At 47.8% G+C, this 22,835-nt stretch overlaps 1 protein-coding gene across 3 annotated transcripts in view; it reads right to left on the bottom strand.

Moving 5' to 3' along the window:
• KCNQ3 (potassium voltage-gated channel subfamily Q member 3) overlaps positions 1-22,835 on the bottom strand; it is a 296,001-nt gene that overhangs the window by 22,865 nt on the left and 250,301 nt on the right. For all 3 annotated transcript variants that reach the window (XM_073893216.1, XM_025871522.2, XM_073893215.1), the window contains 5 exons: positions 22,586-22,741; positions 21,237-21,347; positions 19,552-19,647; positions 18,168-18,262; positions 11,541-11,567 (listed from right to left, as the gene is read on the bottom strand). In XM_073893216.1, the coding sequence (XP_073749317.1) occupies positions 11,541-11,567; positions 18,168-18,262; positions 19,552-19,647; positions 21,237-21,347; positions 22,586-22,741 (485 nt within the window). The remainder of the gene's footprint in view (positions 1-11,540; positions 11,568-18,167; positions 18,263-19,551; positions 19,648-21,236; positions 21,348-22,585; positions 22,742-22,835) is intronic.

Below are 22,835 nucleotides of genomic sequence, written 5' to 3' on the forward strand. Positions count from 1 at the left end.
AGAAACTAAAAGGTAAGCTATTTTTCTGCAAACCGTACTTTGGTCAATTATCCAGCATCTAACACAGCACCTGGCACGCTGTAAGCACTGAAAGCATTATTTGGATGTTGACTGAATGAAGGAATACAATATGTGATCTTCCAACCTCAGCTGAGAGAGGGAGGGCTGTGTGGTGGGTAGAGTGGACTTTGGAGCAAGAGACCTGCATTCAAATCTCTGCTCTGTAGTTAATATTTCAACTTGGTTAAGTCATTAGCTCTTTCTGATGTAGTTCTTCCACCTGTAAAGTAGAGCTGATGTTATTTATTTATTCAACAAGAATGTGTTCTACACCTTGTAAATGCTAGGCTCTTGGTAACTTGCTGAGGATATATAGTGATGGCTGAAACAGACATGGTCTTCGGCCTCCAGTGAGCTCATGATGAGGTCAAGACGACATACAATAAGCAAACAGACGCACAGATCGCTAGAAATCTGACCAGGAAACAAAGAGAGTGCTGTCATGGAGTGTAACAGGAGGCTGACTTTGATGGAGTTGTAGGAACGGCCTCTTGGGTGGATGGGAAGACCCATTAAGTGGCCAGTCTCAGTAGTATGGGATCAAAATGATGGTGGTCCAGATGGGGAAGCTAAGACCTGAAGGGTGAAAAGAAGCCAGACTTCAAAGCAAAGGGGCAAGCATTGCCTGGGCAGAAGAATCACACGCCGGTGCAAGGGACAGAAGAATCACATGCTGGGTTTGTGTCTCCCTTCTGTTGAAGGGAGCACATGACCAGAACAGGATGAATGAAGGGCAGAGTGGCACAAGGTGAGGTGAGAGGCCAAATCAGCAGGGATTCTAAAAATAGGATTCAGAATTAAGAACAGAAAACAGAAATTTCTGTTTGATTTTAAGGGCACCTGGAGGCCAGTAAGAGTGTTACAAACTCTTTAAAAAGGAGAGAGTATTCTAACTTTGCATTTAAAAAAGAACACCCATGTTCAAAGCAAAGCTATTCACAATGCCAGAAGGTGGAAACACCACAAAAGTCCATCAAGGAATGAATGGGTAAACAAAATATGGTCCACCCACACCATGGAATATTACGCAGCCTTAAGAAGGAAGGAAATTTGGACTCATGATGCAATTCACCTTGAAAACAGTATGTAAAGTGAAATAAGCCAGTAACAAAAAGACAAATAGTATAGGATTCCGCTTATATGACGTCTCTGGGGTAGTCAGGTTCACAGAGATTGAAAGTAGAATGGTGTTTGCCAGGGGCTGGGGGGAGCAGAAAACGAGGAGTGTTTTTAATGGGTACAGAGTTTCAGTTTTACAAGACCAAGACATTCTGGAGATTCGTTGCACAATAATGTGAATATTTACTTGAACTTGAATGTATACTTGAATATATATTAACACTATATACTTGAAAGTGGTTAAGCTGATAATTTTTCTGTTATGTGTATGTTACCACAATCAAAATGGTAAAAAAAAAAAAAAAAAAAAAAAGAATGCAATGGCTGCTTGGTTGTGGAGTGGAGGGGCATGAGGACCAAAAGAGACCAGTGAGAAGTCATTGAAGTTTTCCAGGGAAGACGTGCTGGTGGTTTGGACCAGGGTGGTCATGGTGGGAGCAGACTAGAACTTTGACTTGTATTTTGGGGTAGAACCACAATAGTCTTCCCTGATGGACTCCATGTGGGTTGTGAGGGAAAGAGATGGATAAGGAAGCACTGCTAGGTTTCTAACCTACACAAGTGGGTGGGTGGCGATGCCATTGTTTCAGTTGAGCAAGATGGGACCCAACAATGGGGGTTTAGAGAAGAAACCAAACCTTGAGTTTGGCAGCCCCTCTCCATGACACATATGCAACCACGCACACACACACTTCGCACAAGACTGTCGTGTGAGGCAGATTTTACTAAATTGTGAGAATTTGCCTCACAGCTCAAATAACTTAAATTAAGTATTAGATATCACTACTAAAATATGTTAGAAAAGTGAAAAAAATAAGTTAATTTTGCTTTGTATTTGCATAAGGAAACTGGAAAGAAAGCTACCCTAGAAATTAAAAAAAAAAAAAAAGACCTGTGGGGGGGGGGGGGGGGGGTGGAAAAGGGTTCGGGGGACACAATTTGGACCACATTTCACTGTACGGCTCTACGTTGTTTTGATTTATAAACCATGTAAATTTTTTTTCCAGAGAAGTAAAATTTAAAAAATTAAATTAAAAAGTAATTTAGACACTCTCCACTGGGAATTGCTCGGTGGCTCAGCCATCCCGCTGGATTCTGACCCCCCTGTACACTCCCATGTCTCCTTCTCATACACCCCCTTTAGGTTGAGCCTTTTCTTGCTCCGGTGTAGATTTTTCTCACTCCCAATTCAATTAAACTCTTTTGTCTCTAATTTCAAATTCAGCTCTACGCCCATCTTTTGCACATTAAAAATTCATGAAAGCCCTCAACAAGGTACAAAGAGAGACCCAGGCGTGGTACTTGTAAGTGTAATTCCTGCCCCACCCTCCCATTCAGGACACGGAATAAGATGGTGGTAGTAGTGAGTGGTTTTCAACTAGGCTGGGATGCCATGGAGAAGCTGGAAGGGAGAAGACCCAGCAGGTAAGCGAAAGAATGTCAAAGGCAAACTGCGCTTAGTGAACAACTTCCCTTGGGACCAACCTGACTATATTCTCTACCCTCCTCATGCCACCTTTGTTGGGCATGTGAGTCCAGGAAAAGCCAATAAAACTTAAATTAAAAAACAAACAAACAGAAAAACGAAATTCAGTTTGGGACGTGTTAGGAAGGAAGACTGAGGGGCATCCTGTCAAGTAAACACTTGTGGGTCTTGCCTCTCTTACCTGCAGTTATAATCCCTATAATGGTTTCTGGGACACAGGAGGGTCCTCACAACTAATCACCGACTAAGAGGATGGATGGATGGATGGATGGGTGAGGGATGGATGGATGGTGGACACACCAAGAGTACAGCGTCACTGCAACCAAGAGAAGAGTCTTTTGGAAGAAGAGGTCAATCTGTCTTGAGTTATTTGTTGTGAGAGCCCCATGGGCACAGGCTGAGTGAGCAGCACAAAGCAGCCAATCCCACCTGCAGGGGCTAAAGCCCTAAGTTTGTTTCTACTCTCCTTCATGCTTTCATCCTTCCGTCTTTCCAGATGGAAAGGGTAGGGCCTTATAAAAGACATGCAGCCCTCTTTTAGAAGCTTCCTTTAGTGCCACAGTCTGCCCCAGGAAAGACAGAGAAGGCAAAGAGATAAAACAAACAACAACAAGAAAAACCCAAAGATAAAACACCTGTCAAACTGTCACCATCCATGTGCCAAAACTTTGAGGCTTTGGCGTCCTATTTTTCTCTTTCTGAGAAAAGATTATGAATGCAAATTGCTATCGCAACTGTTTCTTTTTAATCAAGTGGGAAATCTTAACTGGGGATTAGATGACAATGAAGATACAGCAGGTGTCAGGGGCCGGAACTTGACGGGCCCTCCATTAATGGCATCAATGTTGAAGAAGACTGATGATTTCTCTAGCTAGCTCTCACATTGTTTACAGTAGAGCTGGGAGAACCAAATAACTCATATCCTTTGTTTCTAGCTACAAAACAAATTTCCCTAACCAGAAATGAAGACGAATTTATTTAGGCATTTGTGCATTTTCCTTGGGACATCTGCATGCTATTCTTTATTGCGGTGGCATTCCTAGGGATTTCTCAGATAGAAAAGATAGCCCGTGGAAAGATCGCAGGCCTGGGCACGCAGCGCTTGTTAGTTCGAAGGCCAAAAGCATGAAGGAGGAAGGGACAAAACTAGGGTCTTACTCCCTCCCTTAGCCCACTGAAAAGCTACTCAGTCCTTGACAGACTAAAGCAAAGTGCCCCTGTGGATCCTTTCCCAATCTCCTGCTATAGGCAGAACTCAGAGTTCCCTTCTTTTTTTGTTCTCTCTACCCCTGTGTCAGTAACATTCCCACACCAGCACCCTCCACACTCCACTGTTCTTCTTCCATTGACACATCTGTCTCCCCACCAGACGATAAGTCCAATTTTCTGGCAATCTCCAGGGTCTGACACAAAGCAGGGCTCTTAAGGAAAGGAAGGAAGGAAAGAAAGGGGGGGTGGGGGTGAGAGGGAAGAGAAAAGTATTGCAAAGCTAGGATTCAGACCTTTGTTGATGTGACTCCTAAGCCAGACCTGCGTTATGCAGAAAAGACTGTGGACTAGGCTTTTGTAGAAAACCCGGAAGTGTGGGTGCCAATAAAAATAACAGTGATCATGATTAAAGCAAACCCTGTGTAGTACTTGTCATGAGTAAGGCTCTGTTCTAAGCATCTAGGTCTTACAACAGCCCTAGGCGGTAGGTAATCTCACCATAACTATTATATTGTTGGGGAAACTGAGGCACGGAGGTTTGGCAATGTGTCTAAGAGCATGCAGTGAAAATTCTTAAAAGTGACCCATAACTCTTAGCATCTAATGCAGCAACATAACATGGGCCCAATTCTGCTGCCCTGACCACAGACTCATAGCACACAGATCCTGAAGTTGCTTAGTGCTTCCCCAGTCCAGCCTCTGCCTTCTAACAACAGGCAGCCTAATCCAGGTAAGTGGTGGTTTCTAAGGGACTGCCTGGGTTGAGGAAAGACAGGGGCACATAAAGCAGGGACGAGGAGGCAGGATCGTGACTGGATTGGCTGCTGGGCTACAGAAACAGCTTCATGACTTGGGAAGTAACCCTGATATGTTAATCTGGTTCTCCTTCCTCTGAGCAGATTTGCAAAGTTAGCTGAGCCAATGGCCTACTTGAAATTCCTCTGATCCAGCAAATCTGGGAATCTCTGAGTCTTATTCCAGGCCGTTTACAGTCGGTGCTCAGAGGACATGCAGACGCACACTAATGTGAGTGAGGAGAAATACCTTACTTTCCATTGCTCTCCGAGAAGAATTACTTTCTCCATGAATCCAAATCTCACGTGTGAAGAACATACCAATTGATCAGCACTAATCTCTAATGAGAATTTACTACGTACCAGGTCACAGGTATCATTCCAACCCGCCTAGAAGGTTGTTTCTATTGTCATCCTCACTTCACAGATGAGGATAGGAGGATAGGAGAGGCTGCTTGAGTGGCCCAAGGACAGGCAGCTATTAAGTAGGGCAGTCATGCACTGAGGTCTAATGGTCCACTTCTGGAGTCTGTTCTCAGCTCCTGTTGCTATGACTACCTCCTAATTCTACCACCTGGTTATTTTTAGTCCCTGGTTAAACAGGAGAGAGGACCACAGTTCTGGAGGGAGCCAGGCAGACGTAGGATCCGATCTTATTTGTGCGATTTGGGCTGAGATTTGTGTGCGTTCTTTCACCTTGCTGAGCCCCCGGGTCTTCATCTGTGTAGGAGATACCGACATGGAACTCTCATAAACTTCCCTCTCAAAATCATGTATCCTGGATCTGCTCAGTGTCCCTATATGCAAACCAATTATGTTTGCCGTTGGCAAATGTGGAAGATTAAAATGTGTTTCCCCAAAAATATGCTCAAACCCTGACCTGATAGCTGTGAATGTGACCTGATTTGGAAACAGAGCCTTTGTGGGTGTAATCAAGTTGAGATGTGCTCATACTGGAGTAGGGTGAGCTCTTAATCCAATCACTGCTGTCCTTATAAGAGAAGGGAGAGGGAGGCTTGGGTAAAGAGACGCAGATGCACACAGAGGGAAGAAGACCATGTGAAAATGGAGGCAGAAAATGGAGCGATGGGTCCACGAGGCCAAGTAATGCCAAGGATTAGCAGCAACTACCAGAAGGCAGGAGGAGGCAAGGAAGGGTTCTTCCCTACAACCATTAGCGGGATATGGCTCTGACAATGTCTGATTTCAGACGTCCAGCCTCCAGAACAGGGAAAGAATGAATTTCTGTTGATACGAGTCGCCCAGTTTGTGGTAATTCGTTATGGCAGCCCTGAGGAAACTAAGGCAGCACATAATGAGGGCATAGTGGGTGCATGACGGAACCACGCCGGAGAGCTGTGACACAGCTTTGTGTGCTAAGGAACAGTGTGTCGTGAGTCGATGGGAGGCTACATGAAAGGTAGGGAGGACCATCTTTTTACATATTTTTGCCAAGTCATAAAGATGGAATTTCCATACTTGTAGAAGAATTGAGAAGAAACCTCCAGCCCTCTACTGGCTTTTCCCCACCGGAGGAGGTGAATTATCCGATTAACATGTTTTATTGACCCATCTTCTTGATTGGGTGAGCTTCCATATTAAAGGTCAGTTCTTTCTTCAAGGACACACATGGGCTCTCTCTGGCTCTCAGTGCCCCATGGCCCCAGGTATCTGGCTGGGAGAACGTTTGCTCTGTGTGCTGGTCCTAAGGCCAAATTTAGTGGGAAGTGTTAGGACACCCACTGTTGCTCCCAGAGCCAATCCTGCCTCACGCAGCAAATGTGGCCTATATTTTTATCTGTTTCTGACTCCTATTTCTCAGTTAGCTCATAATTCAGAGAGAAAGTGGTGCTATAAATAGGTGCTCCCTATACTCCAAAAGGAAAATTGAGGCTAAGCCCTCAGGACATCTTGGGGATCAATAACCCTGAATTTAAACGAAATTGGTCCACATCTTACCCCTACATCTCAGCTACTCTGCAGCCTGGACCAGTGTTGCAGGGTCTGCTTGGCAAGACAGAACACTAATAGCTACGGAATTGTGTCCAAGACTCTTTTATTTTGCTCTGGGCAACAATTTTCTCAACAGTAAAATTGGGCAATTGGATTAATCTCTAAATTCTGGCACACCTTTAACAGGCGTTGATTCTAGGGCACGGAAGGAGATTTATTGCCAACATCATCCGTCACCCTGTGAGATCAATTTCAGGTGGCCAGTGTCACAGGGAGAAGGTAAAGTGTGAATTATAGTGTCTGACCAAATGCTCCTTCACTCTGCAGGAGATCCTGGCTCTGTGCCTTTCCCTCCCTCCACAGCCTCCTCTCATGGCAGGGACTCCAGCTACAGTGAGCCAAGGAAAAGTAGAAGAAAACCAAACAAGCAAAAGGGGACATCTGCAGGGACTGACTGCATTTATCTAACTGTCCCTGACAACTATGACAACCAGCACAGTGCTAGACGCACACACCATGGTGGTAACCCAAACAGATCAACTTTTATTCTTACCACTGTCTAGTTGCAGAATCCTGTGCAAATCACTTATCTCTTTGAACCTCAGTTTTCTCATCTGCAAAATAGGGATTCAAAGTAGTATCTTCCCCATTAGGGTGGCTATGATGGCTAGATGTGTTCAGAATTCTGCCTGGCAAATAGGAAGCATTCTTTATAAATGATTGTTATTATACTTAAATTCTTTGACCCAAAGAATGATCCTCTACTAAAGGGGAGCACTCTGCAGGGGGGAGGACGTAACAACAAGACAGGAGATAAAGAAGAGACCTGGGATGAACATCTTCCCTCTCCCAAGATGGATGCAGAGCAGAAGAGTCCCGGATGCTGCTGTTAAGAAGGAATTGTTTGCAAATACAAAGTAACCAATATGGCTCAAGCAAGCCGTTACTGTCAACACAGTTACTTGTTTTGAAAATGCACAAAAACACTATTTTCTCTCAAATTAATGCCTCTAATTATTGGCCCTGCTGCATGTCTACTGAAGAGTCGTGAATGAGGTTTAAAAGGATGCCCCTGCCATAGACTTTCAGCCTTTTCTGGTACAATCTATGGATTAAATGAGCCTCAGTTTGGTTTATTGTTGATGTTCTTTAATGCAGCATTATTTTTGGGCATCTGAAAAATTTCAGGTGGGATTTATGCCTGTCATGGGTAGCTGTCATTTTTGCCTGCTTTATGTTTTCAAGCCCTGTTCTCTGGGGGAAAGGGACCCCATTCTGGGTCTGACTGGGGAACCGATTCCTCCAACTTCAACCAAGTGATTCTAATGGGGGCTGGCCCTCATGGCATCTTGAACCCACACCGCACACCCTAACAAGTGGACACAGGACCCAGAGTTTGTCTAGTCATGGCCTCTTACTCTCTGAGCCATACACATTGCCCAAGACATGAGTATGTGACCCAAACTGGGCCAATCTAAGGGCTTCCCTGGGGTTTCCCAAATTGGTGTTGGGTGAAGGACAGATAGAGAAGGAGGGAAAAATCATGATCATGGGGCTGCTTGCCTCCACACCTTCATGAGTATGTAGAAAGTCAGTGAGCGAGTGAAACCAGAAAGGAGAGTGGAGACAAGAGAGGAAAAGAGAAATCCCAGAAGCATCTCATTCCTTGTTTCCTGGGGATCTCATCCTCTCGGACGGGGGTTATGTGAGCCATTAATCTCTCTCTTAGTCCAAGGTAGTTTAAGTGGGTTTATGACACTTGTAGAATAAGAGTTTGTCCACCCACCCATCCATCCACACGCTCACCCACTTTGTCAGTAAGTTAATATCTACTGGAAGCTAACCAAGTGTCAAGCTGTGTTCCAGGCACAGTTGTAGGTGCTGGAGATAACGCAATGAACAAAACAGAGCCCAGCCCCTCAGAGGCATTCTACCTAGTACAGAAGGCAGACAAAAAACAAATACATAACATATTGGATAATCATGAATGCTAACAATGAAAATGAAGTGAGATCAAGGACACAGAGACTGATGGGGCATGGGCAGAGAGTCAAAGAGGATCTCTCTCAGGAGGTGACATTAGGCAGAGTTCCGAACAAAGTAAAGGAATGAGTGGTATGAAGATGTGATCTAAGAGTTCCTGGTCAAGAGAGAAGAACAAGTGCCAAGTTCACGGGTCTTCAGACTAACCAAGTTCACTCTCTACCCCTGAGGACAAGGAGGGCATGGGAATCACCTGTTCTGCCATGGGACTCAGCCTGATATGATCCGGTCCAGTCAGACAGACCTGAAATTGAAATCCCCACCTTGGCTACTTCTGTGCGTGGTGAATGTAAAAGTTAACTAAATGCTTGAGCTCAATTTCACACAAGTAAAATGATGGTACAGAACCTCCTTCATTAAGTCATTTATGAAGGGGGGGGTACACCCTATACTTCAGGTACAGCGTTAGCTCATGGTCTAGAGAGGAGGAGAGAATTTAAAGTTTTGACTATACACAGAACAAGGGCTTTATAGGGAAGTGCTGAGTCCTACCTCAGGGCACCATGACGGGTGAGAATGGATGAGGGTGTGTGTATGTCAGCTGCCTCTGTTTTTATAAGAATTAATTAAGACGACCTAGGAAAAGTACTCAGATCTTAGTAAGCGCACAAGAGAAGCTGGTTCCGTTCCTTCTGATTAGCCTCAGAATCATAGATCCCGAGAAGCATAAAATGATCAAAGTCAACTCCCCAGCCACAGATAACCGAGATATGTTAAGTCACAGAGAAGAGAACACTTCCCTCAGTCTGACACTTGAACACCGGGGTGGACCACCTATGCTTGGAGGGGGCAGTGAGATGAACTCCAATCCGATTCTGGCTATTAAAAAATAAATAAATAAATAAGACCAAAACACCAGTTATCTGGCAGGCTGTTGAAGAAGTTAATACAAAGGTGGAAAATGTCCATCTGCAAGGATTCATCTAACACACGTGTACACCGCTCATCATTCTCTCGCCTTGCTCCCTGCCCTCCTGGGTAAAGGAACCGGTGATGCCTAGGTCGACGGTTCCTCCAGAGATGTTCACCAGGTCTCACGCCCCGCCTCCCAGCTTTGCAGCTAAAACCGCACCTGGTGTCTCACCTGCCAATCCATCAACCAACCTGTTTGAAGAACAAACCCAAAATACCGTGCCAGAGCCTGGACGAGGGAGACCGCATGGCTTACGTAACTGACCTTGTTCTTCTTCCTGGGGGGGAGGATGAGCCAGCAAATGGCTGGCAACTCTTACCCTGAGAAATGATGAAATGTGTTTTCCCTCTGCACCCCTGGCAGAGCAGAGAGTTCTGGAGAAGGGCGTGAGGAACTTGCTGAGATTCCAGACAGCCCCTTTCTGATAACAGGAGCAGCATCCCCGGCAAAGCCTCAGAATGCGTCTTCCCAGGCTCCAATTAAGCCGGGAGTGTATGAGCCAATGTACACGTGGTCTTTTGCATGTACATTTTAATTTGGCTGAACTGTGCTCATGTCTGCATAGAAAAGGCTCTCGGGTAGATACGGTAGTTCACTTAGCGTGTCAACACCTGCATGATTAAAAACCCCGTTGGTCATGAGAGAAAGAGAGGACAAAGTACCCCTCTGGGAGTCCTGAGACCTGGACTGTGTCACCCTGGTGCTCACGGGCTCAGGATTTGGGGTGAACCTGCCCTCTTCTATGAAGGGCACCTTGGCTTCGACAGGTGTATCTAGGGGAGGCTATCCGAGGTATCTCCCTCCTCTGCCTCTGTGAGCTGTTGCAAGTTCTCTGATGACAAAAGTCCCCTGATGTTGTCATTGTCAGTCATTCGGCCCCCTTCTATGATCCCCAAATGCCCCCACAGTCCAAACTGGGTCCAGGCAAGAAACATTCCATCCATTTCAAGACACACACAAAGGAGGCAGAAAGTCTGAACTGTGCTTCTGCATGTGAGTTAACCGGTGTGTCTAACTGTTTCTTCCAAGAGGGATTACAGATGGGATGGGGCGTCATGGATCCCATTCAAGAGGATTAGACCCAGCTTCCCAAAGGCCACTGTCCTCAAATGGTTCCCTTATAATGTGGCCCAGGGTCCTGCCACCCCCTCTGCCCAAATTCTGTCAGCTCTAGAAGGACAGCGGTTGAGCCTAGTGTCCAGGAGACAGATTGCAATGCCTCACAAGTAGTTTCTCAACATAAGGGATTAAATTACATCTATATTTATAGTTATAAATATATAAATAAACTGATTTTGGTGAGAGATGCTTTTTCTTTACAATTTTGGGCAGAGGCCAGAGTCCCCCTGATATGGTGACATCTTCTTGAAAGGGAGAGGTAAGGGAGGGACACAGAAGTGCTCAGAATCCAGAAGCCCACCCTGCCCCTGCAGCAGCCTGGGGTGAGGTGGGGTTTACTGGGGATCATGAAGGATCACCTTGATCCACTTTTTGAGGAGCTATCTGTGAACCCGAGAAGGAAAGGAAGCAATATATAATGAAATAAGCTGGTCTTCATATTCAGACTTGAGTTGGAATACTGGTCTTGTCACTCGGTAGCTGTGTGATGCAAGAGGGATAACTCAGACGCTCTGAGCCTCAATCTCGACCCACAAATGGGGGGTACTAGGGATGGTCTTACACTGTGGCTTTGAGGACCAAGTGAGACAATATATGTAAGGACTCCAGGCACAGAACTCCAGGTGGCCCTGCTCACTAAGTGGCTGCAGCTATGATCACAATTGAGTTGTCCTTGAGTAAATTAACATAAAATGGCAGACGAATACGGTGGTCAGCAACAGCAGGGAGCCCCAAACTCCAGCTCATGACCAGCATGCTGCCTAGGGTCCCTACCCCATACAGAACTGGCCCCTCTGTTCCGACATGGTGGTGGGAAGAAGGGAGTTCATGATCAGAAACGTACCTGGATGCTGCCTCCAGCTGGTCTTTCCTAAGAGGGAATGAGAAAGAAAAACATAGAGAAAGTATAAATTGCACGAACAGCTTCGCCTCTCCCCACAATGGGCCCCAAAGCGTCCCTTGATGAAGATGAAGGCATACAGTGGTGCTCTAGGGTGAGATGGAGAGTCTGCAGGGGAACCAGTGAATGGGCCGACTTTCTCCAGCCAGACCCCAGGCCCCACCACAAAGGCTTGGCCCTAAGCTCTCAGGGTTCTTCCAGGCCCTTCATTCATTTACTCACCCAGAGGATGGCTGCCGGGCACGTGCTCTGGCCCAGGCCTCGTTCAGGATTCAAGGGATTTGTTTAGCAGTGGGGACAGACCCGAAAACCAGGAGTTTCATCACTTAGCCCCACACCCCCCCGTCACTCTGTCACCACCATGTCATCATAGTCGACATCATCCCCACTATTGCTAATATTTCCTGAGCAACAATTATTAGGCAGATACTATTTTTGGTTCTTCAGATGGATTAACTCACTTAATCCTCATAACAACTCTATGAGGGAAGGAGTAATACCATTCCCATTTTCCTGATGACAAAGTGAGGCACAGACAGGTTAAGAACATCGCTCAAGGTCTCACAGTTAGGAAGTAGCCGAGTCAGGATTCGAACCCAGGTGATCTGGTTCCAGAGCTTACCCTCCTAACCACGAGTGGTATGCACACATTCCAGACACCGAGCCTTTGCCCAGGCTCTGCCCAGAACAGTGGTGCTCATCCTTCAAGTTCCAGCTGGAGGGACCCGTTCTGGAGTTTCTTACCCAAATCCCCAGGGTATAGGCTGAGCTAATCTCTTAACATGTGGGACTGGACTCTGATCCCACTGTTGTACAATCACACGATAATCTATGAGCTGCCTGGAGCAGAGCCTCTGTTGCTTTCAGCCCTGATATTGAGCACCCCATACCCTGCCTGGCATGGGGGAAGTGCACAATAAATGGTGAATGAATAAGTGGCCTGTTCCTGGGATCTGGGGGTGGGAGAAATGGGGAGCGAATAAGAGGTATCCTGGTAGAGAAGCAGAGGGACCAGCCGGGGGGTTTGAGTTCATGGGTCAGCTCCCTCTCTAATCTCAGGTGGCTTTGGATGGGTCATACATCCCCTGGGCCCATCTCTCTGTCTGAAGCATGTGCACAGAAAACACTCTGCCTTTCTAGAATTCTCTGGGTGTCTGACTCTGGAAATAGGGAAAGCACTGAGAGGAGAGGGAAAAGGTGGGGGCGTGGAGGGCAGGAGCTGCACAGGGGTGCCACGGAGAGCAGTGTTAAAGACATAGAGGCCCCCCCCCCCGCCCCGCCCCGCTCCTTTCTCATTCTCCAAGACAAGGATTCCCTGCCTTCTCTACCATCGCACTTCCCACCTCTCCCTTCCCTCCCAGGCTATGAACTTGACTCGCTTCCTACGGAGAAAGATCTGCCCCGCGTCCCCCATACCGAGTCAGCAACCTCGAACACCTGGCGCTGCCCACTCTGCTTCCCTTCTGCGCCCATGGATGCAGGGTCCACACCCCTGATCCTCCACTCGTGCTCCAGAGCCCACCCTCTGCTCTGCTCTCTCCTCCAGGCTCTCCCCTCCCCACTGCATTCACATCCATCCCTCTCCTCTGCACCCCTTCCATCATGGCAAGGGCCCTGGCCCCACATTCCACTCCATCTGGCACCTGCACTTGCTGTCCCCACGTGCTCATTTCCACATCTCTCTCTGGTCTTTGCAAGCTTCTATGCCCATTGCTCCACTGAGATTGCTCCAGACAAAGTTCCCAAGAAACTCCAAGTGATAAACATTCAGTGGGCACTTCCCTGTCTGTGTCTCCATCAACCTTATCACCGGATCAGCACAGCTGACCCCTTTCAGTTCACTGTTATGTCCCCAGTGCCAAACACAGTGCCTTGCATATCAGAGAGGCTCAGTAAATACTTGATGAATGAATGGATTAAGTAAATAAAATATTTGTAACTACATTCCAGACAGAGTGTTTGAGCCCTATTGTCACTCACTAGCAGTGGTTTCTCAGGACTATATTTGGGTGCCTAGCATCTTTCTTTCCTGCTATAACACCAATACTTCCTTCCAGCCCAGATTCAACCAGCAGAGACTGAACACCTGCTCTGGGCCAGGTACTGTGACAGGTGCTTCCCTACATTCTATTCAATTTGACCTTCATGACAAGAATCTTCAGAAATGGGTATGATTATCCTAGTAACCTTTGTCTTATCTTAATTTTACACAGTTTTCTTCCTAAAAAACTTTTTCTTCCCAGAGTTACAATGGGCTTTGGTGTAAGACCTTGTTTTCATGTTTGTTCCATCACTGACTAGAGGGGTGACATTAGGTGAGCTAATTAATCTCACTGATGCTCTGATTCTTCACTGATAATATTTGGGTTATGAAAATGGAGATACCCCTTCTTCATCTCTTCCAGGGCATTCTAAAGATAAAATGAGCATCTATTAAAGCAGATCCATGTTGCTTGGCCATGGGGAAGGATTACTACATATATCTCCTTCTCCATTGCTGAGCCCTTCAATAATCTTGATGCTGGTCATAAAAAGAGTTATACAAAAAATGAACTGGGTCTTCTTGGTCAAGTAACTTCTCCCTCTTGGGCCTAAATCTTGCCTCTACTTTAGTTCTAATATCTAATGCTTGTCCAATATGGTAGCCACTAGTCACATATGACTAAGTTAAAATGAAATAAAATCTAAAATGTAATTCCTCAGTGGCACTAGTAATAGTCAGATGCTCAAAAGCCACATCTGGCTAGTGGTACCATATCAAACAACACAGATGTGCCTTAGATAATTCTACCGCAACACTTGGGGAACCAAGTGGTATGCACATTCCCTGTTGATGGAAAGCAACAGGTGGTCTTAAATAATGTTAAGTAGTAACAAAATAAAAATAAAAAGGTATCCATCACCACCATCCATCACCACTAGCCCTAAATATATATATCCTTGTGAATTCATAAAGGACTGCACTGAGCTGGAAACCTTGTTTCGGGACCACTCCTTGGCATGGGTTACATAACTTCATCCTGCAAAGTCTTTGGGAGGAATGTCAAATGATGCCACCACCATGGAAAACCAGTCTGGCACTTCCTCAAAAAATTAAACATAGAGTTACCCTTTCTACTCCTAGGTATAAGCCCAAGAGAACTGAAAACTTGAGTCCAAACAATGTGGACATCAGCATAATAGCCCCAAAGTGGAAACCTCCCCAGATGTGCATCACCTGCTGAATGGATAAACAAAACAGGGCATCTATAATAGGCTATTACGCATCCATAAAAAGGAATCAAGTTCTGATACACAGGACAACCCGGATGAAATCTGAAAACATGCTAAGTGAAAGAAACCATACCTAAATGACCATATACTATAAGATTTCATTTTTATACAAAAAGTCCAGAATAGATAAAATGGAGATAGAAAATAGATTAGAGGTTGCAAGGGTTCAGGGAAGGGGGAGCCAGGAGTAACTCCTAATGGGAACAGGGTTTCTTTCTGGGGCAATAAAATGTTCTGGAATTAGATAGTTGTGATCAAGACCCAACTTTGTGAATATACTAAAAACCACTGAATTGTTCACTTGCAAAAGTACTTTTTAGAGCAAGTGAAACATAATAAGGTTGTTATTTTTTTTTTAGAAAAATATAAACAAAAGACAGTCTGTAGGAGGCAGGTGAGGACAGATTTACCATGAAACGTACTGAGTGGGTTGAAATTCAGGGACATTCTTTTCCCAAGGGACAGACTTGTTTCAGAATGGTTGCTAAGTGAACCTCTCTAGGGACTTTATACTTTTGTCCTTGAAGAAAGAAGAAAGAAAGAAAGAAGGAAAGAAGAAAGAAGAAAGAAGAAAGCAAGCAAGCAAGCAAGCAAGCAAGCAAGCAAAAACAGAAAGAAACAGAAAGAAAGAGAGGAATGTTCTTTCTCGGTTTAAAAGCCATTCCTGTATCACAGCAGCTGTCTGCAGTACAATGTATTCCTCCAAGTGTCTGACAGCCAGGACAATGCCTTATTTATAATATGTCACCCCAAAGGAATGGGCCTCTTGCCAAGACCTTGGGCTGCACAGCAAACGGAAATCATCTCTGTTCTGCACTCAGAAGGGTTGCAGCACCTGTCCTGGCCTCCAAGTCCAAGGTCACTCTGTCCTTTTCAAGGGAGGCCCCCGGCCCCTTCGAAGACTCTTGTGACCCAAAAGAAGGCTGATGTCATCCCTAACCAGAAATGATGATGGCAAAACAGAACTTTAGAATCAAAGGGAACCACAGAGACCATCTTCTGAGCCAGTGAATCCAACTGCAGGTGAGGAGACGCAGTCAATAAACCCAAACGCCACCACTCATTTATGGAAGCCTCGATTCTTCTTTCTCCCTAAGGCTTCTGCCAGTCATTACTCCCTGACACCCCCCCCCCCCTGCTTATTCCCTTCCTGGTCCTCCCTGCACCACCCTTCTCGAGCTTCTACTTTGGTCTAAGCCCTGGTTTGCTCTCATCCTGAATGCTGCAAGGCCTTTGCTAGCTGATCTCCTCGCCTAGGATGTTGAGCCTCTCCTGTCCACCTCCACACCCTTCCTGACATATTCCTGAAACACGGATCTGATCGTGTCATACTCGGGCTCAAACAGCTTCTCTTTGCCCTCGGGATCAAGGTCAGATTCCTTCGCACGTCACCTGCGACTGGTGGATGGGACGTCCTGAGTAAGAAGCAGCACCTGCCACTGCAGGATCCAGAAGGGAGAGGCAAGCAGGGCAGGGCCCTGTCGCTCATGGTCAGGTTGTGGATTTTATTCTTTGTCTTGGTCACCCATTGGAAGGTTTAATGCAGGGAAATGAGCCAATGGAACCCCGATCTCCTGAATCTCCTTAAATCTGTGCCACAATCTGGTGATGGGGGTGAAGGGCCTGGGCATAGGTCCCGTGATAGGTGAGTGGGAGGGTGGGCTGGGGATGAAGGGGCCATTCGGCTAGTGTTGGGTCACGCTATGGTCCATGAAACCAAAGGGGTGTGGAAGATACACACTTCAGAGCCGGCCCAGCTCCCAGTGTGAGACTGAGTGACCCTCTACTCTTCTTCCCAACCCAGGAGGTATGGCAGTTCCACATTCCACCCACACACTGTACATCCCAGCTGAGGACTGCAGTGTCTAAAACCTAGAGAGGGGGCGCCTGGGTGGCTCAGTTGTTAAGCCTCTGCCTTGGGCTCAGGTCATGATCTCAGGGTGCAGGGATGGAGCCCCGCATCGGGCTCCCTGCTCAGTGGGAAGCCTGCTTCTCCCTCTGCCTCTGCCCCTGCTTGTGTTCCCTCTCTCTCTCACTCACTCTCTCTCTCAAATAAATAAAATCTAAAAACAAACAAATAAAAAACCTGGGGAGGCGTGAGGCGCAGGCTGTTTTAATAGCCCAAGTACTGAAAAGGCCAAGGGCTGTGGGGGCCTCTTGATGTGGCAGACATTGGCCAAAATGCCCGAAGTTTCTGAACCCCAGCTCGCCCCGCTGTGAGAGGAGCCTGGTGACCCGACCTCTCCGCCTGTCTCCAGGAGCGAGCAGGAGCCACTCTGTCAGCCTAGCCCTGTCTGGCCAAGATGCTTTACTCCGCTCACGTCACTGAAGCGGCTGGAGGCAGGTGCACAACGTGCATTTCCACAGCCCTCCACTGATTTTAATGCACCTTAGCGTTTGAGAGCCCTGGGCTCTCTTACAGGGTGCCTGTGAGGAGTGAACGAAGTGTGGCCTTGGATCCCTTAGATGTACTGGATGTCCAGTGAATATGAACTTCCTTTTTCCCTTTCACAGGTGCTGGCTGTGGGCAGAGGTTCTTATTTTTTTTCCTGAGGCAATTAACTAACTAATTAAATTATTTATTTATTTAGATTTTATTTATTTCTTTGAGAGAGAGAGAGAGAGAGGGAGAGCACAAGCCAGGGGAGGGGCAGAGGGACAAGCAGACTCCCCGCTGAGCACAGAGCCCGATGCAGGACTCGATCCCACGACCCTGAGATCATGACCTGAGCCGAAATCAAGAGTCAGACGCTCAACTGACTGAGCCACCCAGGTGCCCCTGGGGCCTTTAATTTAATCTCCACCTCTAAGAACACAAAACAACATCTCTGGGTTATTGGAGGATTCCTTCTGCTGCTTCTTCTGCCTGCCTGTTCCCAGTATCCAGAAGAGTCTGTGGGTACAGGCCACGGCCAGGGGCGGGGAGCAACCAGGAGTGATTGTGAGGCCCACTGCGCTGGCTCCCCACTTCCTCAGATACCGGCCCTGCTCAAACAATGATCGGACTTCCCTTGTCAGCCACTCCACACGGTCTAGCTGGCAGCCCCTGGTGGGGTCACCTGGGGAGCTTAAAATGATACAGATGCTTGGACCCCACTCTTAGGGGTTCTGATTTAATTAGCCTGGGGTGTGGCCTGCACAGTGGGATTATTGAAGCATCCCGGTGATTCTAATAGGTGGCATATACTGGGAACCATACCCTGTTCTCCAAGAAACTATGAAGCCCCAGGCACAAATACAGACCCACAGAAGGGACGGCCAGTCACACCTGGAGCATTCAGACAGGTTGCCACTTGCCTGAAGAATGGAAAAGAGACGACTGATTCATAGAACCTCCATGTCGCCACGAGATCAATCCTGTTGGGGTTGGTAGCATAATACCTCCAGGCAGCCTGAGGAGGAGAAAAGAGGGGCTGGAACCACCAGATAGAACTGCAACACTCTCACAGAATCCCACGGCATGAACACATTTGGGAAGCTCCTGGCTCCTAAGAGTTTAAATATGCATTGAGGTGATATGCAGAGAAGCCAGGTTTCCTGGCTTTTGTAGCTCCTTTGGGAAGCAATCCTTCTTTGACCCTTCATCTTGGAGCCCTAACTGGTACCATGGGGGTGTGGAGAAATGCAGTAGAAGGAGAAGAGGGTGCCGGGTATAAAATCCCCAGAAGGAGCAGGGGTTACTCCTGATGCAACTTTCCCCGAGACTTCTTAAATAGCTAGGAGGATAAACATTGTCTTTTGTGCAACTTTGGGTGCAAGAGACGGCCCCAGAGATGACGTTTGATTCAAGTGTGCTAGAACTTCAGGACGATGGTGATGGTCTGGGGTGTGGGGGATAATGGAGCAGACCCTTAGAGATGGGGACTGGCCATGGCACTACATTATGTAGGATAACATCGTGTACCATCCAGTGTCAGACCCACAGACGCAGAGACCCTCAGTACACGGACGCAAGCTCATGGTGGGTGGTCACGCGCACACTGGGTCCCGCGCAGCTGAAGTCAAGGTACGCCACCCTCCTCCTCTCTGTGCTCTCAACAGCCCACGAAACCACGAACGGGAACACTTCTGCCTCCTCCCCAGCTCGCACTATCCTCCCCACTTCCAGCCCACACTGCGGGAATTATGGAGCTGCCGGGCGTCCAGCACCCACTGGTGCGTGATGGTCTACTGGGCAGGATAAATGGGCCAACTGTCCAATACTGAGCACATGCAAGGTGTGTCCTCCTCTCTTGGCTTATGGGTTCTCTGTCCTTGGCTGATATGAGGGGCTGCATCTTGTAGCTGACTGGCTAAGCACCTGGACTCTAGCCTGGTTCTTCCTTGTGCGTCCCTAGGTGAGGACAAGGCGGGACGTGGAAGGAGGAGAAGCCTCGTACGGGCTCAGACCCAGGTCAAGTTCTCCACTCCAACACTGTGAGTAAAACAGCTGATGGCTTGCCTGGTCCCGGTTGGAGTCCTGTGTCTCTTTCTCACTTGCTTAGAATCTGGATGGGAGAGCACTGGGGGGGCCGTCATGTTCACCACGGGAACACCCACAGCTGGGTACAAGCAAGCACGGCCCGGGACCCCAGCCCCAGCCCAGGCACACGCACTGCTGTACAAGCAGGCACAGCCCCACACACAGACGCAGACCCGCGGGAGCTCTGGCCCAATCCGGTTCCTCCCCCAGCAGACAGACCTGGATGAGTTCAGCGGCCGGCTTCCTCCTTTTCTCAAAGTGCTTCTGCCGGTGCTGTTCCTGTACCTTGAGTGCTAGTCCCGACCCCAGGATGCCCTAGAGGGAGAAGTCAGGCCTGGGTCAGCCCCGCTGGCCTCTCCGGGGGGCCCACCCTGACTCCCAGGGCCACAAAGACTCCTTTCTTCTCTTCCAGGGAGTAAGTCACTGGGTTACGTGGAGCCTTGATGTCAGGAAGGCCTGGCTTCAGTTCCTGACTCTGCCACTTTCCAGAGGGGAGAGCCTGGGCAAGCTTCTTATCTACTGCATCTCAGCTTCCAGGGAACTGGGCTAATAGTACCTTCCTCATAATTTTGTTAAGCAAAAACCTGAAACCATGTATCAGAGCCATTTGGTAAGAAGTATGACACAGAACAGATGCCCAGTAAATGCTAGTGGAAATGTAAAAATATTTTAGCTGCTTAACTGGTCACTTAAGACTTTTACTGGACTCTCCCAGAATTGTGACCTGTTTTGATTTCCAGGTCAGACTTCCATGTGGATTACCTGGATAGAAGCTCTCCCTTTTCAAGTTGGGAGAGAGCTTTGAGACCATGCAGCACCCCACAGCCCCTGACCTGCTCCGGAGGAGGAAACCGAGACTCACAAAGGCCACACGCCCTAGGCCAGCGAGCTTAGGAAAAACAGACAAGGTAGGCGACAGTGGAGGAAGAACATCACTAAGGCCAGCTCTGGGAGATGAGAGGGGTGGAAGTGGGCTTGCTCCATAAAAAGGTTCTTTCCAGGGGCGCCTGGGGGGCTCAGTCGTTAAGCATCTGCCTTCGGCTCAGGTCATGGTCCCGGGGTCCTGGGATCGAGCCCCACATCGGGTTCCCTGCTCGGCGGGAAGCCTGCTTCTCCCTCCCCCACTCCTCCTGCTTGTGTTCCCTCTCTCTCTCTCTCTCTCTGTGTCTCTCCCTGTCAAATAAATAAATAAATAAAATTAAAAAAAAAAAAAAGGTTCTTCCCAGCTTCATGATTAAGAGCCCGAGCCCACAACCCAATAACCTTGTGATCGTGGAAACCTGACTGACCTAACTGAGCCTCATTGTTTTCGTCTGGATAATGGTGATTAAAAACTCACCAAACTCACCATGTTGTCCTTATATGAGATTGAATGAGATGTAGGTAAAGCATTTGGCACGAACGAGTCTAGCACACAGTAAGTCCAACAAATGCTTTCTGTGACTGTTGTATTATACTTATGGGCACTGGGCTTTGGGGAGGTTATTCTATCATGGGTCAAGGACTCACTCTTGAGGGCGATGCATTTTTTTTTCTTTTTTACATAAGCCAGTAAATGAAATGGTAGGACAAGGGAAGGGAGCTCACGTCGACAAAGGATCTGCCATATGCAAGGTACTGGGGAGACATAATCCCAGCCCCCAGGGAGCTCACAGTCTGGGGGTGGGGGGCGAGGGGGATGCAGCACTGGGTCAGAAATGCCTTTATAGAGTTATGCCGGGGGCGGCGGGGGGTGTTAGGTCAGCTTAAAGAAGGCAGCCTTGAGACTAGGATTTGGAGCAGCCAAACCTGTGGAGCTAAGGGTGCAATAGGGTGGAAAATGAGCCTGGAAGGTGCAGCTGGGTCCGGGGGGGGGGGAGGGAGGGTCCCGCCTGTCACACTAGGGAGAACACTGAAGTACTTACTGCTGGGAGGGCAAAAAAGGAGACACCAATTAAGGAGAAGGTGGCCGCGATCAGGCGGCCTTCCCACGTTTTGGGTGTCTTGTCTCCATAACCGATGGTGGCCAGTGTGATCTGGAGAGAGAAGAGGTCAGACGTGGGCCTTTGCAGGGTGAGGGAAGTCAGGGGCACATCAGCCAAGCTCCACCTCTAAGTTTTTCCTACTGCCTGGGGACATGTTTCCCATGGGAGAAAAGGTACCAGGTGCCAAGTAATTATACGGGCGCCTTGTTTCTAAGTTAAACACGCCGGTTTCTAAGTTAAGGATTTCCTACATAGAGTCGATCAGCTGACAAATTTTTCAATCATTGCAAACATGTGCATGTGCATTCTTGGCATATTTACATACTTGTGATTTTGTGTACCGCTAGGTCTCCAATGCATGCACGCTGATGAGTGTATTTATGTGTGTTGTGTGCGCGTGTCACATCTGGGCATGTGTCTGTGCTGATGCATGTTGTACAGCCCTTGGCGTGTTTGCACATGTAGGTTACTGCACGCACCTGAGTGCACAGGACAGGAGAGCAGAGCAGTCCAGTGTGCGGCCTCTGGAGCCCAGCTGCCTGAGTTCAAATCCCAGGCCAACCACTAACTGGCTCAGAGATCTTTCCCGGGTTAATTACTTACTTAACCACTTCTTGCCTCAGTTTCCCAGTCTTAAAAAAGGGGCTAAAAATAGGAGTTCTTTGAATTTAAAATATGTTAATAAATGTGAGGTGTTTAGAGCAATGCCCTGGAGCAGAGTAAGCCTTCAAAAAATGCTAGTTTGGGGCGCCTGGCTGGCTCAGTTGGTTAAGCGTCCCACGCTTGATTTCAGCTCAGGTCATGATCTCAGGGTTGTGAGATCGAGCCTCGCATTGGGCTCTGTGCTCAGTAGGGAGTCTGCTTAAGGATTCTCTCTCTCCTCCCTCTGCGCCTCTCTGCTCATGCTCTCTCTCTTAAAAAAAAAAAAAATGCTAGCTTTAGTACCATGTATTCCTGTGGGTATTGAGCTGTGGGTCTCTGGGTGTGTTTGAAGGTCTGAGTGCACGTGTGTGCATCTGCTACTGTGTCTGTCTGCACACGCGTGGCTTAGCTGATAACAGCCTACAACTAATGAAGTAAGGTTCCTGAGTGATGATGAGACCAGACTGTGCCCAGCCCTGACTTCTTGTAAGCACTAAGGAAAAGCCCATTCCAGGTGCATTCCCTGCAGAGGGAGCTCTGGCCTGTGCCTACATATGCAGCTGCCCACCTGAGCCCTCCCCTGCCATGCCCTCCACCTCTCTCTTAACAGTCAGTCCCCTTGGGGGGCCTTCAAGACGGTGACTCACCAGGCCCCACCAAAGGGCATCTGCGTAGGTCTCAAATTCCTCCTTCACCTCTTCTCCTTGTGCATCAACTTCTGGCACATCTTTCTCAACCAGGTAGACAAGAAATGAAGAAAGGATGAGCGTCAGGAACCCAATGTACCAGGCGGTGATGAGCTCCTGGGAGAGCAAGCAGTGGACAAGGGAAGTGGTCACTAGGAAGTCTGCGGATGGATGCTGGAGGCAGACGCACCAGGGTTGGGGTCCAGGTTTA

Source organism: Callorhinus ursinus, unplaced genomic scaffold (assembly GCF_003265705.2).
Source record: "Callorhinus ursinus isolate GAN/ISIS: 27379988/994484 unplaced genomic scaffold, GSC_fseal_2.0 scaffold5, whole genome shotgun sequence".
NCBI lineage: Eukaryota > Metazoa > Chordata > Mammalia > Carnivora > Otariidae > Callorhinus > Callorhinus ursinus.